Source organism: Macrotis lagotis, chromosome X, assembly GCF_037893015.1.
Source record: "Macrotis lagotis isolate mMagLag1 chromosome X, bilby.v1.9.chrom.fasta, whole genome shotgun sequence".
Taxonomy (NCBI): Eukaryota; Metazoa; Chordata; class Mammalia; order Peramelemorphia; family Peramelidae; genus Macrotis; species Macrotis lagotis.
Window position 1 is genome coordinate 29634167 of NC_133666.1, and position 18302 is coordinate 29652468.

General features: G+C 41.7%; 1 protein-coding gene across 4 annotated transcripts in view; it reads left to right on the forward strand.

Annotated features, from left to right (window-relative positions):
- The first annotated feature begins 9800 nt into the window (after positions 1-9800).
- Positions 9801-18302, forward strand: part of CCDC160 (coiled-coil domain containing 160) — a 116586-nt gene continuing 108084 nt past the window's right edge. Inside the window, exons 1-3 of one of the 4 annotated variants that reach the window (XM_074201406.1) lie at positions 9801-10137; positions 14386-14441; positions 15050-15160. In XM_074201406.1, coding sequence (XP_074057507.1) covers positions 15134-15160 — 27 coding nt within the window. In that variant the 5' untranslated portion in view covers positions 9801-10137; positions 14386-14441; positions 15050-15133. The remainder of the gene's footprint in view (positions 10138-14385; positions 14442-15049; positions 15161-18302) is intronic. The other 3 variants (XM_074201405.1, XR_012471606.1, XR_012471605.1) reach the window with 3 other exon arrangements.

Here is an 18302-nt window from a genome sequence, read left to right on the forward strand (position 1 = left end):
GTCACACAGCTAGGCAATTATTAAGTGTCTGATGTCAGATGTGAACTCAGGTCCTCCTGACTCCAGGGTCAGTACTCTATCCACTGCGTCACCAAGTCACCCCTGTCCTTCATTCTTTTAAAAAATTTTTTAAACTTATTTTTATTTTACATTATTACAATAATTTTGTTATAAGAGTAAACATAAACCCCTCTCCCCCCAGAAGATAAGAAATATCAAGGAGAGAGAGAGAGAGAGAGAGAGAGAGAGAGAGAGAGAGAGAGAGAGAGAGAGAGATGTACTTCAGTCTGTGTTCAGATTCCAATGGCTCTGTCTCTGGGGTGAGTTGCTTTCTTTATCTTAAGTCTACCAGAGAAGTTGCTTCAATATTTTTCTCACAGTTGCTATTACAAGCTGTATTTCCCTTGACTCTATTCCTCCCCACTCTCATTTCTTCTATTCTCTCTTTCCTTTCATCCTGTCCCTGTCCAAAAGTGTGTTGAATTTGAGTACCCTCTCTCACAATCTTCCCTCTCTTCTATCACCTATTCCCCACTTTCCTCCCCCCATTCCCCCTTATCCCATCCCTTTCTTCTCATTTTTCTCTAGGGCAAGATAGATTTCCTCACCCTATTAAGTGTGTATGTTATTTTCTCTCTGAGCCATTTCTGGTGAGAATGAAGGCTCACTCATCCCCCCTTGCCTTCCCCTGTTCCACTCCATTAAAAAGCTTTTTCTTGCCTCTTATGTGAAATTTCTTAGCTTCTTCATCTCCTTTTCCTTCCTCCCAGTACTTTCCTTTATTTTTTTACTATATTATCCCATCATATTTTGCTCCTTCCTGTGCCCTGTCTATATATGCTCCTTCTAACAGCTCTTATAAATGAGAAAGTTCATAGGAAGTTATCAGTATCTTCTTCCCATGCAGGAATACAAACAGTTCAATATCATCAAGTTCCTCACAGTTAGTCCTCATCCACCCCCTCTATGGTTCACCAGAATCCTATATTGGGAGATCAAACTTTCTGTTCAGCTCTGGTTGTTTCAACAGGAAAGTTAAAAAGTCCCCTGTTTCATTGAAAGTCCATCTTTTCCCCTGAAAGAGGATGTTCAGTTTTGCTGGGTAGTTGATTCTTGGTTGTAAACCAAGATCTTTTGCCTTCCAGAATATCATATTCCAATCCCTAAAAGCCCTTAATGTAGATGCTGCCAGATCCTGTGTAATCCTGACTATGGAGCCTTTGTAATTGAATTGTTTGTTTCTGGCAGTTTTTAGAATTTTCTCTTTGATTTGGGAGTTTGGGGATTTGGCTATAATATTCCTGGAAGTTTTTCTTTTGGGATCTCTTTTGGGAGGTGACTGGTGAATTTCCTCAATTTCTATTTTACCCTCTGCTTCTAGGATCTCAGGGCAATTGTGCTGTATTATTTCTTTGCAAGTCAAATGGGGTTAATTGGCTTGCCCATGGTCACATGGCTAGGTAATTATTAGGTGTCTGAGGCCAAATTTGAACTCAGGTCCTCCTGACTCCTGGATTGATGCTCTATCCACTATACCACCTAGCTGTCCCAACAGCAATATTTTTTAAAGAACAACTTTGAGTGATAAAGTTTGTATCTGCATATTTGAATCTAATGGTAGGCATTACTAGAGTTTGGAAGAGAGAGAAGAAAAAAAGAAAAGTACATGAGACCTTTGTTGTATATTTAAAAGGAATAGCAAGAGGTATATAAGAGATCTGCGGTTTTATATGTAATCCTCTTTTTTTTTCTTTTCCTCCTTATTATGGAAATGCTTCCTTTAGTTCTTAAGTTCAGAATAAAAAAGAAAGAAAAAATAAAATAGATTCTAATAAACTTTTGAGAATTGAATGCATTGCACTGGATGACAGTTTTATTCAAAGAAGCAGTCAGTAATGAGTGACTCCTGAATTCTATGAAATAATTTCAATAGTTCAAAATTTCTTTAGGTTATTTTTGGTAAGACAATGGGGTTAAGTGATTTGCCCAAGGTCACACAGTTAGGTAACTAGTAATTGTCGGAGGTTAGATTTGCACTCAGGACGAACTCAGGACCTCCTGACTCCAGGTTTGGTGCTCTATTCACTGTGCCACATAGCTACCCCTAATAGTTCAAAATTTCGATCCATTTAAGTAGATCATAGGCCTATAGAACTTGAGGATGATGGGAACATGGCTAGACAATTCTTTAAAATTTACTTTTAAATTTTTAATTTTTTGGTGTTTTTTGGCAAGGCAGTGGGGTTAAGTGACTTGCCCAAGGTCACACAGCTAAGTGTCTGAGGTTGAATTTGAACTCAGGCCCTCTTGACTCCACTGTGCCACCTAGCTGCCCTGACAATGGTTATTCTGAAAAATATTGAGGACCTTAATGGACTCTAAACTCAATGTGAATCAACTTTTCAAACATGAATACTCCCAAATTATGATCTCAGTTATATTTAGAGACAAATAGTCTCTGGGACCAGAAACAGGATAAAGGATTTAAGGATTACTTAAAGCAGCAAGGTATGTTTCCCATGGAGATGAGGTGAGGACAGGGACACTATAGAAATCTTGGAGGATCTGATGGTTTGCCATATGGAGCAGGGATCAGACTTGTTCTGTATGGTTTCAATAGACAGAACAAGGAGCAGAAGAAGGAAAATTCAAAGAGACTTGAAGTCAGAAAACACTTCCTAACAAAGAGAGCTATCCAAGAGTTGACTGGGTTGCCAGGGGAGTGGATAGGATCTCTTTCCTTAGAAGTGTTCAAGCAGAAATTGAATAATCATGTATTGAGCATGTTATAAGGAGGGTTTCTTTAGGGTCACACTTGTTTTCTCTTATCAGGGAGTCTAAGGACAAAGAGTGTGAAGAGAAATTTCAGGAGGTCTATAAACTTGGATGGGAAAAGATTCCATCTTTATTTTCACTAACCCCTAACCTCATTGTCATCAAAGGAACAACTATCTTCCCACTCTCCTGCCTCAAAATCTTGACTTCTCACTCTTACATCCCATGTCTAATCTGCTGACAAATCCTGTTGAATTTACCTTCATAATATTTCTTAAATATGCCCCCCTTCTCTCCTCTGATAATGCTACTGGTTTGTTGCAGGCCCTCATCGCCACACAATCTTTTATTGCAATCGTCTACTCATCTGGGTCCCTTCCTCTATCTACTCATCTTCTTTTCAGCTGTCAAAATGATCTTCAAAAACTCTCTCCTACCTTTTTTCCCCCAAAAGATGCTTTATTTCTAGTCTTTTGTGCAGAGTAGGGTCTGTGGGCATCTGCGCAACATTTTACAGTCTTCCCTGTTCCCATCTCTTCTTCCAGGTCTTCTTTTCTGCTTGACAAACTGGGGGTGAGCAGCTGTGAATACTTCAGAGGTAGGAAAATAGCACATCTCTTCCACCTTTATAATCTTATACCTTACTCCCCCCACCTACAAACTTCAGATACTGGCCTGTTCAAGGCAAATGGAGTTAAGTGGCTTGCCCAAGACCACACAGCACACAAGATACTCTTATCTCAATTCCATGGCTTAAGTGACTTGCCTAGTGTCACACAGCTAGTAAGAGACTGAGGTCTGATTTGAACTCAGATCTTCCTGACTCTGGGGCTGGTGTTTTATCCAGTATGACACCTAGCTGGACCTTCACTCTATTCTCTTTATCTTATCCTGTATGTGTCATATTTGTACTTAGTTGTTTTATATCTTCTCCATGAGACACAGTGAGCTCCTTGAGAGTAGGGATTCTCTTTTGCCTTTCTTTGTATCCCCTATACTTAGCACAGTGCCTGCCAATAGTTGCTAAATAAATGCTTACTGACTGAAATTGAACATTTCCTTTAATTATGATTTTTTTATGAGAAAGGGTCTATAAATGGCTTAAAGGATCCACAACCCCTCAAAAGTTAAGAATTCCTTCTTCTGGGAATGAAGTGGTGTAGTTAGCTGCTGAAGTCCCTCCCATTTAATTTCAGGATTCTGTGCTTCTGTAATAGTTCTGGTAGATTCTGTCCTGGTCAGACCATAGAATTAGTTCTGGGAACAAGATATTTAGGAAGGATATTGAAAAAAATATAAAAATAGATGAGTAGCCTGAAAGAGATCCTAAAAGAAAAACTTCCAGGAATATTACAGCAAACTCCCAAACTCTCAAGTCAAAGAGAAAATTCTAAAAGCTGCCAGAAACAAACAATTCAACTACCAAGACTCCATAGTCGGGATTACACAGGATCTGGCAGCATCTACATTAAGGGTTCATAGGGATTAGAATACGATATTCTGGAAGACAAAGGGTCTTGGTTTACAACCGAGAATCAGCTACCCAGCAAAACTGAACATCCTCGGGATGGCTAGGTGGTGCAGTGGATAGAGCATAGGCCCTGGAGTCAGAAGGACCTGAATTCAAATGTGGCCTCAGACACTTAATAAATACTTAGCTGTGTGGCCTTGGACAAGTCGCTTAACCCCACTGCCTTGTGCAAAAAAAAAAAACCTAAAAATTTTTTTTTAAAAAAACTGAACAACCTCTTTCAGGGGAAAAGATGGATTTTCAATGAAACAGGGGACTTTCAAACTTTGCTATTGAAACAACCAGAGCTAAACAGAAAGTTTGGTCTCCAAGTACAGGACTCTGGTGAATCGTAGAGGGGGTGGATGAGAAGGACTAACTATGAGGAACTTAATGATATTGAACTGTTTGTATTCCTGCATGGGAAGAAGATACTGATAACTCATGAACTTTCTCATTTATAAGAGCTGTTAGAAGGAGCATATATAGACAGGGTACAGGAAGGAGTAGAATATAATGGTCTAATATAGTAAAAAGAATAAAGGAAAGTCCTGGGAGGAAGGAAAAGGAGATGAAGAAGAAGCTAAGAAATTTCACATAAGAGGCAAGAAAAAGCTTTTTAATGGAGTGGAACAGGGGAAGGCAAGGGGGAATGAGTGAGCCTTCATTCTCATCAGAAATGGCTCAGAGAGAAAATAACATACACACTTTAATAGGGTGAGGAAATCTATCTTACCCTAGAGAAAAATGAGAAGAAAGGGATGGGATAAGGGGGAATAGGTGGAGGGAAGGGGGGAATAGGTTATAGAAGAGAGCATACTCAAATTCAACACATTTTTGGACAGGGACAGGATAAAAGGAGAGAGAGAAAACAGAACAAATGAGAGTGGGGAGGAATAGAGTGGAGGTACAACTAGTAATAGCAACTGTGGGAAAAATAATGAAGCAACTTCTCTGGTGGACTTATGATAAAGAAGGCAACTCACCCCAGAGGCAGAGCCATTGGAATCTGAACACAGACGGAAGTACATTTTTTTCTCTCTCTATTCTTGAGGTTCTTCTGGGGGGGGGGGGTTATGTTTACTCTTATGTTTACTCTTATAAACACATTCAATTTACAACAATGTATAGCATGAAAACAATGTAGAGACTGCCTTCTGTGGGGGTGAAGGGAAGGGAGGGTGGGGGAAAAATTGTAAAATTCAAAACCTTACAAAAATAATAGGTAGATACTATTATTGTATATAATTGGAAACAAATAAAATGTTAATAAAAATAGAGGAGTAGGACCTCCAATTTCATAAGGTTCAAGGAAAGTTTGGTACTTGGTGGTTTAAGTAGGTTAGTTATAACATAGAATAAATAAGTAACTCTGAAGGAAAACTAAAGTCAAGAATGTTATCAGCCAACTCTATGAATGCAAAAGTAGATGGGCTGGTCATTTGATAAGAGTGAGAGATAACAGCTGGACAGCCCAAATGCTGTTTGGGAATTCTCTTGAAGTGTGGAGAAAGTGAGGAATATCCCCTGTGGTGAATTAATGAGAGGGCATGACTGAGAACCATCTAGGAGGAGCAGGCATTTGATGGGTTGCCATTTCCCTTGGTAAAAACATGCAAACATAGATTCATTTGAGTATTTTGAGTACTGATAAGCTAGAGTATCCAGAAGAGGGCAATCAGGATGAAGACAGGTGGCTTGAAGGTACAGGGATGGTTAGCCAGGAGAAGAGGAAACTTAAGAAGGACTTTGTAGCTATTTTCAGTGTTTGCAAAGGATGCTATATGGGACAATTAATTAACACACATTTATCAAATGTCTACTATGTGCCAGACACTAAATGAGTGTGCTAAGCAAAGAAAAGCAAACTATGCTTCTTGCCCTTGCATCCTTGAATTCGGAAACACAATGAGCAAACAAATATGTATAAACAAGATATACATAGGGAAAATTGAAGGTAATCTCAGAGGGAAAGAAATAAAGTTAAAGAGGACAGGAGAGGCTTCTGGCAGAAGGTGGGACTTTAGTTGAGTCCTTTTTTATTATAGAAATATTTTATTTGTTTTCCAATTACATACATGGTAGTTTCTATCAATCATTTTTTTGGCAAGGTTTTGAGTTTTACAATTTTTTTCTCCTCCCCTCCCCCCAACAGAAGGCAATCTGATATAGTCTTTATATTTTCATCCATGATATGCATAGATTAAAATTAAATGTGTTGGGAGAGAAGAATGAGATCCAAAAGGAAGAAAGAAAACATTAGAGATAGAAAAATTATGTAATGCATAAAACAACTTTTAAAAACTGAAGATAGAAAGCTTTGGTTTTTGTTTAAACTCTACAATTCCTTCTCTGGATACAGATGGTATTCTCCATCACAAACCCCATAAAATTGTTCCTGATCATTGCACTGATGGAATGAGCAAGTTCATCAAGCTTGATCATCACCCCCATGTTGCCATTATGGTGTACAATGTTCTTCTGGTTCTGCTCATCTCACTCAGCATCAGTTTATGGAAATCCTTCCAGACTTCTCTGAATTCCCATCCCTCCTGGTTTCTAATAGAACAATAGTGTTCCCTCACATACATATACCACAATTTGTTCAGCCATTCCCGAGGTGATGGACATCCCCTTGATTTCCAGTTCTTTGCCACCATAAACAGGGCTGCTGTGAAATGTTTTTTGTTTTTGCAAGGCAATAGGCTGAAGTGACTTGCCCAAGGCCACACAGTTAGGTAATTATTAAGTGTCTGAGGCTGGATTTGATCTCAGGTACTCCTGACTCCAGGGCTGGTGCTCTATCCAATGTGCCACCTAACTGCCCCAAATATTTTTGTATAAGTGATGTTTTTATCCTTTTTCATGATCTCTTCAGGGTATAGACCCAGTAAAGGTATTGCTGGATGGAAGGGGATGTGCATTTTTATTGCCTTTTGGGTGTAATTCCAAATTGTTCTCCAGAAAGGTTGGATAAGTTCACAACCCCACCAACAATTTTAGCTGAGTCTTAAAGGAAACCAGGAGGTACAGATGGGAAAGGATTCAAATTATTCTCTTTAACACATGAGTGAAGAACTAGGAATAATGAATATGTTACAAAGAGGCAGAGTTTAGTTTGATAGAAAGACGAATTTCTTTAAAATTAGAGCTGTCCAAAATGTAATGGGCTATCTCAACAGAGACAAAGTTCTCCCTCTTTAAAGTGTTTCCAGCAATGGCTAGATGAGTGATTGATCAAAATGTGGAGGAGATTCTTGATAGAATTAGAGGTGGGTCTAGATGGACTTCAGAAAGTCCCTGACAACTTAGAATCAGTGAATGTATGACTTGAATTGTCTGAATTAATTAAGGGAAGTCAGATTCATGGTGGCCTATTAATTAAGAGAATTTAAGAAATGATTCTTTGAGACTTGAACTCAGTCTCTGAGGTTGACATGGAGAAGAGACATCCTTTCCCATCATGTCAGTTTAAGAAAAAAGGTGAGGGAAAGGGTTAAAATAAATGATATTCAAGCTCATGTCTACACTAGCCTCTGGATTGTTGTTTGCCAATACCTGAACACATTTCCATTTTCACAAGATAAACACTTGATTTCTGTTTTAGAATGGAAGAACACTTCATTTGATATGAAGACCTAGGTCTGAATCAGGGAACTGGCATGGTACAACGGAACGACAATGGAAAGGGCTCTTACGTGAGAGGACCTGGGTTTAGACAGTGTTATGTTAGAATCAGCTTGAATTAGCTTGTTAAATTTTCAATATAAGCATTTGACAATTTGGAAATAAGCTACAAATCAGGGCTTGCTTTATTGTTTTGTTGATTTCTAGATTTAATAAAGTTATGGAGGAAATGGTAATAATTCAGATTAAAGAGATTAAGGTGTATTGTGCCTAGTTGTCCCCCCTGGAGAAATAGTTGTTAAACATTTACTGGCAGCACACTCATTAGGTTCAAATTCCTGCTCTGATAATTACAAGTCTTTTGATCTCTCTGGGCCTTGGTTTCCTCCTCTGTAAAACAAGGAGGCTAGATTAGATGACCTTTGAGGCCCTCCACAACTTTAGATCCTTCCCAATCCCTCTTAATTCTATTGCCTTCCCTCTGTTAGTTTTTTCCTATTTATCCTCTCTGTAGCTTATGTGTACATATTTGTTTGCTTCTTGTCTCCCTGATAAGATTGTGAGTGCCATGAAGGCAGGGATTGTTTTTTTGCCTTTTATTTTATCCTGTGTTTGACTGCTTATTGGTCCTATGATCCTACTTCTACAATTAATTTTTCTGTATGACTTTGGGCACATTCCTTCCCCCTTTCTGCTCTGGGCCTATCCCCCCTTTGTAAAATGAAGAGGTTTGCACAAGCATCCTTGAAGTTTAGCCAGCCTACCTTGCTCATTTCATGGATGCAAGAACTAAGTTCCAGATTTAGAGAAATGACTTGCCCAAGGTCAAACACAGGATTTTAAATCTAGAGCTGGAAAGGGTTTTCAGGGGCCATCTAATCTAACCAGAAGTAGATAGAACACTGGCCTTGGAGTCAACAGGATGGGAGTTTGAATCCTGCCTCAAGTACCTGACACTAGGTAAGTCACTTAACCCTGATTGCCTGGCATCCAGGACTATATCTAATTGCCCTGATTCACATCTGGCCACTGGACCCAGATGGCTCTGGAGGAAAAAGTGAGGCTGCTGACCGCATAGCAACCCTCACTTAAATTCAGTTCACATGCTTGTCAAGGCTTCACATCCCCTTAGTGTCCTGGTCTTCTTTGAGTATGAAGGCCAGACATCATCAGTCTAACAAGAAAGGGAAGTTAGTGCAGTGGACAGAGGCCTGACCTTGAAGTAAGGAGGAGGACCTAAGTTCCATTCGTGTCTCGGACACTTGATGCTACCTAGCTGTGTGACCCTGGGCAAGTCACTTCATGCTGACTGCTTCACGTTCAGTGCTATTACTGGCCATCCTGATTCATCCTGATTCCTATCTGGCCACTAGACTGAGAGGGCTCTGAAGGAAAAAGTGAGGCTGGTGATTTAACACGGCACCCCCTCACTCAAATCCTCTCTGATGGCATTCTCCTTGAAAACGAAGGACAAATGTCATCATCTCCAACATCAATCTGACCCTTTCACTTTACTGAGGAAGAAACTGAGGCCCAGAGAGGTCACCTAGATGGCCTCTAGGGTCCCATTCAATTGTTTAACGCCCCCTTCCATGATGTTCAGTGCTTCTGAACCTTGGCTAAGACATGTCTGAAGGGAGTAGGCCAACCTTCAGCAGAGATAGTTAGGGTGGGCCTGGCGCATTCTCGGAAAGCCCAAACCAGTGTTTTTCCCTGCCTTGGGCTTTCAGGACAAGCGGGCATCCTCTTGGGGGTAGGGGCGGGGGCCACCCCCTCCCTTTGCCTTGCTCTTGGTCTTGGCCTAGCCCCCTGCATGACTCAGGCCTCTCCTGGTCAGCTCCATGTTGGGCTCTGCAGGCCCTCACTGAGCATGCTCCAAGCTGGGGGCTTCCTCTGCAGGAGGAGGCTCCCGCTCTCCCCAGAGGCAGGAGCTGGGATTCTGTCTCTTTAAATTCTACAGGGCTGGTTGCTAAGTAACGGAGCTCTGCTGTTTCCTGGCTGCATTGCAGCGGGGCCACACTGCCCTGGTGCCAGGGACACGGGTGGTGGCCATTTCCCAAGCAGTGACCCGAGAGTGGAGGGGCCCCGCCGGTCCGGGCTGCGGCTCGGGCCTTGCAGCTCGGGCCCGGCTTCAGCGGGGACTCCAGCGCCCAAGGCCAGTCTCCCAGGCTGCCAGCGCTCCTGGCAGCACCCACCTCCAAAGCCAGCCTCGACTGAGCCTCCAGGTACGTCCCTGGCTGGGCAAGCCGGTGCCCCCGGGCAGTCCATGGGGAGGGGGAGGGAAGGGCTGGCCCAGTCGATCTCCCTCACTGTCCCCTGAGCTTGGGTCACTGCCTCTGTCTTGGGGGGGAGAGGGTGGGGGAGGGGGGCTTCTCCTCATCAGCCCCCCAGCCAGGGTGTGAGGACCCTTCCCAGGGGGTGGGGATAAGGGCAACCTGCTCTTTGGGAAGGGGGGCGGTCAAGACAGTTGGGGATGGGAGTCCAGGCTTCTGCCATTAACTAGCTGGGTGACATGGAGCAAAAGAGATCTTCCCCCCCCATCCTGGGCCTCAATTTCCCCCTCTGTCAAATGACAGGCTTGGACTAGATGGCCTCTGGGAGCCCTTCCCATCCTGGCATTCTCTGATCTCAAGGTCCTTCTTTTATCATCTGGGCAGGGGGCTACAAGTGGGGAGAAATGGCAGTGTCGCAATGAGGGGGGGTGCTGGGTGGGGCTGGGGTGAATGTGCCCAGGCTCCGAATAGCAATGGCAGCAGCTCTTAGCTGCAGTGCGGACGCCAGTGGCGCAGGCCTGTTTCCACGGCTGCAGCGAGGTCCGCATTGCACCAAAGATCTGCCTCCCATACCAATTGACTTGCGCAATGCTTTTGGAACAGATTAGGGCCATGTAGACTCCCCCACCCCACCCCACCCCCCATTCTTCTTTCAAATCCAGAGATTTCTCTCTAATAACAAAGCATTTGGGGTATAGCTCGGTATTTCAGGTAAGGCTGACTTTTTAATCGTTCCTTTTTCTTTTCTTTTCTATTTATTACCCATGAAGAACAGTTGAAAATAGGAAATGGCCGTTCATCCCCCTGAGATTTTAAAGCAAAATTCAAACCATTTCCCTTTTAAAGATTAAGACCGTGGTAATGTGGATGATGATACTCGCATAGCATGAAGAAGGGGAAATAAGGTTTAACCTAAAGTCCTTTGAAAATCTGGGTCTTGAGAATGATCATGAATGTTATTCAAACTGCTGTAGCTGTTGCTTAATGAATTGTCTGGCGGTGTCAGAAGCATACTAGCCTAAGCCATGCTGTCTCTGGAACTTATATTTTGTAACTCTTTGGGGGGGGGGGGGGGAAGGCAAATATATCTTCAGGAAAGCCCTGATCAGGGCGTGTCTCTTGGGCTCTGGGTTCTGCCATGGTGGTGGTGCACCTCAAACCCTGGATAGGTTCCCCGAAACTGAGAAAGGCTTTGAGGTGCCTGGGACCCAGGCTAAACAAGCAGAAAGGCTCATCATTGGCAATTGGGCCACCAGATAATGAATTTTGTTGGCCATTACAGCATATAAAGACTGTTATCTGGAGGGGGGCGGGGTCTCAGGCTGCAATAATAAAGGGGTTCTCAGAGCACTGAAATCGTAGATCCTTTTAAATAATGTAACATGGCCATGAAAATGCTTTGAAAAGATAAACATGCAATACAGGAGGAAAGCGTTACCCTAATTGGAGTGTTTCTCATTTGATTTTGGATCACCCTTATTCCATGGGCTGAGAGTCTCTCTGAAATGTCATCATACAGTATATATAGTAACTTCTCAGTTAACCAATATGGTTGGGGTTCTTATTTACTGAGGATTAAACCATTTGTCTGCTGGAGCTCTCAGGGTTAAGGATATACTTGATAAAGGTACCTGAATCTCAATTCAGTTCTGAAAGGGTTTCTTGAGACCTGTGGGGGTCCAGGGTTTCAGGGTTCCAGGGCGAGATTTATGAAGAATCTGTGATGTTGTTGGTATGAATTATGACGTAGTAAGAATTCTCTTAATGAAGCTTATTAAGTAAACTTCTGGGGGGTCTTGTGGGATGTGGGATCTGAACCCAGCTCTTCTTAATCCCAAGCCCAACACTAACCACTGAACCACTCTGCCTTGGGAGGAGAGATAAAAAGATAAAAGCAGCACGTCTCATTACTTTCCCTTTTAAATATATTATCCCCCAATTCCCTGATTTTTATAGACTGCTCCACTGCCTTTCAAATCACTAGGGGGTTTTAACCTTGGACTTGACCTTGGTTTTTCTCATCATAGCGGGTCAGTTTGCCAAGTCTAGTTGATCCTGTATCAGAAATATGTTTTCCCATCTACCTCTTTCTCTCCACTCACATGGCCCTCAGCCTAGATAAGGCCCTTATTACCTAAATGTTTACAGTCACCTTCTAACTGGTCACTAAGCTTCCAGTCTCTCCCCTCTCCAATCTACCTTTCACATAGCTGCCAGAATAATCTCCCCATGGTTCAAATCTGACTATCACTCTCTTGTTGAAAACGTTGCAGTGGCTCCTCAGTGCCTCTGGGATGAATTAGACTTCCATCTGGCATTAAAACCCTTCATATAAAAAAAACCCCTTCATAACTGGGCCTGAACCTGCCTTTCCAAATACACTTATTCCTCACTTTTAGGAGCCAAACAAGCCCTCAAATTTCACATTCCACCTTGGGCAGCTGGTGGTGCAGTGGTTAGAGTCACATGGGCTAAATCAAGCTGGATCTGGAGTCAGGAAGGTCAGAATTCAAATTAAACCCTAGACACTTATTACCTATGTGATCATGGACAAGTCACCTCTGTTTGCCTCAGTTTCCTCATCTGTAAAAATGAGGATAACAATAGCACCTGCTTCCTAGGGTTGTTGTTATGAGAATCAAATGGGGTAATATTTGTAAAATATGCTCAGCACAGAACTTGGCCCATAGTAGGTGGTAGATAAATGCTTACTCCTTCCTCTTTGCATACACTCTATACTTGGAATTTACTCCCTCCTCACCTCTGCCTTTTGATTACTTATCTGTGTCCAAGTCCAGTTCTTACTGCTCCTTTTCTACCCTCAAATTACTCTTTATTTTTCTATTTTACCCCGAATCCCAGGAGAACTTAAGCTCCTTGAGGACATAGACCATTTTCTTTTTTTTTCCTCTCTGCCCCAGCACACAGTAGGTTCTCTCTAAATGACTTTGGAATGGAAATAGATCATCAAGTTCAATGCCAACATATCATAGTAGTCCAAGCTCTAAGGGAGCTTAGAGGTCATAAAGTATATTCTCTTCATTAAACATAAGACAAAATTGAGGTCCCAGATGGAGAAGCGACTTGCCCAAGGTCAAGTGGCAGAGAAAGTAACAGATCTGGAATATATACTGGGGTCATCTGACTCTAATATCTTTCCACAGTGTCACATTGTCCTTATAAAGACAGGTAATGTCATTTAAAAAAAAATTGAAATGCAGTAAATGGGAAGGAGGGCAACTGAATCCACCCCAGTACACAAGGTTCACACAGATAGAGGGCAGAACGTTTCAGAAATATTCATTAAATAAGCATTTGTTAAACAAAAATTGCCAGGCAGAAATTGTGTGGGGCAATAGGATTTCAAAGACAAAAGATAAATAATGTCTGCCCTCAAAGAGCAAACATTCTATGAGTGGGGTCACATATACATGTAGAGGATTACACAAAATCCATAAAAAGAAATTTTTCAGGAAGATAGACACTTAAATAGCTTAGGGTGCTGGAGCTAAGTCTTGAAGGAGGCTAGGTAGTCCAAGACAAAGGAGAGGAGTGTATTCTGGGCACTGAAAGGATATCCATGCAAAGGCCTGGAGAGGACACATGGAGCATTTTGTATGTAGAATGGGTAAGAAGGCCAGTTGCCTGGACTGGAAAGTTTTGGAAGGGTAGAAGAGTCCAACCTAAAGTGCTAACCTTTGAGATTACTGAGTCAACTCTAGTAACCCCCTAGGCTAGAGGTAACAGCAGAGTGATTGGAAAGTAGCAGATAAAATGACAGTCCTGTAAGAATCCATGTTTTCATTGGTTTAGAGAACCTCCTTCCACCAGATGCATATTTCAGTTCTTTGGGGACTTAGTAGAGGGTCTTAAGGCCTTGGACTGCCATTTGGTAGCATCTCAGGGTGATAAGCTTTCCTGCCTTGGCCTTCTAGAACTCGAGGTCACCTCTGCTTCAGGAAGAACAGAATCTGAGATAGAGGATAATTAGTCCTAGCTAATTTAACTAGCTTAATTGCAGGTTGCTTCTTGGTCCCTTGGGTAAAGGAATAAATGAACACCAGTATTGCTGAATCATTTTGCCCCTGGTAAGAGTGAGTAGATACATTTTAGGTTGTCTCTGGATCTTTTATTGATTATAGTAGTCTGAGCATGCTTGGGCTGAACTGATACTGAATCATTCATTCCTCCCCCCTCCAGATCTTAACCACAAGGGCAGAGAGCTGTCTACTTCTGAAATTCATGGGAATTTACAGGTAAATGGCTTAAGTGGAATTTTTTATTAACTGGAGGTGGTGGGTAGTGTGGGTGGGGAGGGAGCATGCCGGTTAAGTTAACCTGAGATTTTGCTACAGTCCCAAGAGCATAGAAACGAAGCTTTCTTCAGCCCTGTTCCCCTGCTTTATGGCATTTGATTAACATATGTGAAGTATTTGAAATGACTTCTGAAGCTGTTCTCATTTTTCTGAAGGCAGTTTTTGAATGAAGATCTTTGGGTGGAAATACAAAGGGTGTGGGGGAGGAAAGATCTGGGGGAACTCCATTCCCATGTGAATAAACTCCCTTGTTTGTTAAATTGAAAAGTAAGACAGAATTTGTTTACTTCACAGAATTAACTGTACCTTTTTGACTTTTCAAATGAGTATATTTGGGGACAGCTAGGTGGCACAGTAGATAGAGCACTGGTCCTGGAGTCAGCAGGACCTGAGTTCAAATGCAGCCTCAGACACTTAATAATTGCCTTGCTGTGTGATCTTGGGCAAGTCACTTAACCCCATTGCCTTAAATAAATTTTAACAATTTTAAAAATGAGTATTTTTAAAATGTGACTCAATTACCAAAAATGGATTTACATACTTTTCAGGACTCCCTAGAGTTTGGAACAAGGTCTACCTCTGCTAAGCAGACAAGTTGTCGGAAAGCAGAAGCCTGGGGACTCCAGGGAAACATGATGGATGTTTGTCCTTTCCTCAAAGTAAGAGCTGACCACATAAATCGACTTCTTTCTCAAATACTTTTCAGACTCACCACTCTATTTCTGTTTTTAAGATATCTTCATAGCTTTGCTTCTCAGAAGGACAACATAGTCAAATGTGCCTTTTCTTTCTTCTCTTTCCCAAGGTTAGGTCCCAGTGATAGCCCATGTTGAGTGACACATTACATTACGCCCCCTTGTTTCCTGTATTACATGACTCTCATTTAGTAGGATCACCCAGACCACCACAAAGTGAAAGAGGCATTTAATGCCAATGGCAATGTGATGTAATGGAAAGAACTCTGATCTTAAGCATCCAATTGCCTTTCAGTTATTTGTGGCCTAAAATCCCAAGTCTCCAAGGCAAGGCATACTGGTCAACTTCTAGTTAGTAATGCCCATATACAGAGTTTGGGACCAGCTACTGAATCACCTCTTCCTAGCTCTTCTCAAAGTAGAGGAATGCTTCTTTGGCCTTCCTTCTCAGTCTGTTTCCCTTCAGTTTCCTTCTCTTCTTCATGTCAATAGGAGCCAGACTAGAAGAATAAGTTAATTTCTTGGGTTCAACCAGCCTACATCTAGAGAAGAGTTGATTTTCCATAATACAACATACTGCCATGTTTTCTATTAAAAGTTCTAGGATATGCCCTGAAAAATGACATATTTTGCAATGGAATTGTGAAAAGTTTCAGAAAATCATCCAGTGGGAAGGGATACCTCCAAACTAATTCAAGATTCCCTTCTGATCAATGTCAGTCACCGAGACACTGCCTGGGCATCTCTAATGACAAGATAATCTCCTAGTGTTCTCTATTCACTAGGAACAGTGGAGCATTATTTCCTTTAGGTATCTGAGAATAGATTCTCAGTTATCTAGAGTGGTGCTCATTCCAGTCTATATGTGGATGTAAAGGTATTTCCATCTATATTAGCAATGAAGAAGCCCCATTGGCCTTGGCCCCTAGCTACCTTAACATTTTGACCACTTTGCATTTGACTGTGTTAATTTGCAGTTGCCTATGATTTTCAAAGTCTTTTGCTGTATGAGCAACTTCACAGAACAAAAGCCCCCTCCAGATGAGATGTTTTTCTACTCCCACTTACAAGTGCAAAAAAAAATAAGAGAAATCACTTAGAAGAGCAATGGGTACTAATGGTGAACCTTGTCCTTTCTCCTTGAGACTGTTCACCATCCCCACCCCATCCTCTCAGACAATGACTGGATAGCTTGAGTTTCCTCACCTCCTCGATTTCATACCTCAGAACTACTCTATATAATCTCCTACACCTTAGTCTCTCCATTTCCTGGCCACCTACTCTTCAACTGCTGGCTATCTGGTTTACTATCCCACCATTCAACTACTCTCCTATGCTAGCCACAATGACACACTTAGAGAACTACTGATTTCCATGTTGCTTTGGAAGTAGCTCAAGGTTGTTTTGCATGTGCATCTCTCTCTCTCTCTCTCTCTCTCTCTCTCTCTCTCTCTCTCTCTCTCCTTGACTTGATAGTAAACATTCCTTTGGAAGATAGGGAAGAGTATTTTCAATTAAAAAAAATAATCCCTCCCTCTAAAATGAATACACATTTCATAATAAATTGCCATAATCTTCACACCTTTCCCTGTGAGAAGTTTTGAGGAGGGACAGTAAGCTCTCCAATCAACATCTGTTGGATGGATGAAGCAGAGCGAAATCGTGTCCCCACCCAAATCCCTGACTTCACCATTTATAAACAGGTCAATTATAGTGATAGGAGGTGATAAAGAGAAATATAAAGATCAGAAAAGAAGGAAATAGAGTTTTCATTTTTTGACAAGGGCTTGGCCACATATCAATAAATGTTAGTATGGGACTTGTGAGTCAAATTCTGTACCAGACCATGAAACAAAATTTTCAAAATGTTTGTACCTGAAGGGTGACTGCAAGGATGCCAGGTCAGTGATGTTGGTTTGTTGTGGTTTTTGTTGTTGTTTTGGCATGCCCATTGCCTTCAATGACCACGTTTCCTCTTATGGGATTTCAGTATGACAAGTAAAATCATGTCATTGAAAACTGAAACTAGGGGCAGCTAGGTGGCGCAGTGGATAAAGCACCGGCCCTGGAGTCAGGAGTACCTGAGTTCAAATCCGATCTCAGACATTTAATAATTACCTAGCTGTGTGGTCTTGGGCAAGTTGCTTAACCCCATTGCCTTGCAAAAAAAAAAAAAAGAAAACTGAAACTAGGAGTAATAGTGAACTCACTGTAGTTCTTATAACTATGATGCAATAGTAGACACTTTTCTAGGGAAAAAATAAAGCTGTATCTTGCTTTGCCTTAAAGCTGGGTTCTGGGGAAAAAAGGGGTGTGTTTGGAAATCACATTTTACCATTGATTTATGAGATCATTTCAAAAATGCTTGTTTCTGATTGATCTTTGAGTTGCCTGTGGTTCCTAACACTCTAGTGTAAAGCTTTTCTGTCCTGACTCCAGCCCTCCCTTCAAAGGCAGTTAATGATCTGTGAACAAACCTACACAGGAGAGTTGGACCTTCAGGAATCCTTTTGTATAGGGAAGAATCCTTTTGAAAGGAATAATCACCCTCTCATTTTGGACACTTGGATTTAGATTTTCTTAAAAGCTCTGACAGGGCTGTACTTTTACTCCTCCCCTTTCTAAGAAGTAGAATTGTTGGTTGCCTGGTGAATTCATTTGCTAGCTTTTCACCTCCAAGAAACTAAGCCCAAATCCTATACGAGTCTCAGGAAAAAGAGATTTGATGGCAAGGACATTTTCAGTGTGGACACTGGTTCTCATCCTGAAATGGCGGCACAAGCTGATAGGATTCTGTATACTTGGCAGCTTTGCCTCTGAGCAGAGCCTGGGACTGGAATAGCAGGAATTTACAGGTCAAGACAGAGGGGCAGTTGGCAGTTTGTCATGAGGAAGTCTGCTTGGTATATTTTACCAAAAGCTATCTTGACTTGCATTAAGCTTTTGCACTTACTTCACTCAGTGTTAAAAATGAAGAAAGAGTACTAAAAATGAAGTCCACGGTGCTAGAAACAATTTTGACTTAGGCTAAGTATGTTGACTAGAACTAACCTAGTTTTTTCATTGTTTTCATTATTACAAAACAATTTAAATTTCCCTTGTGACT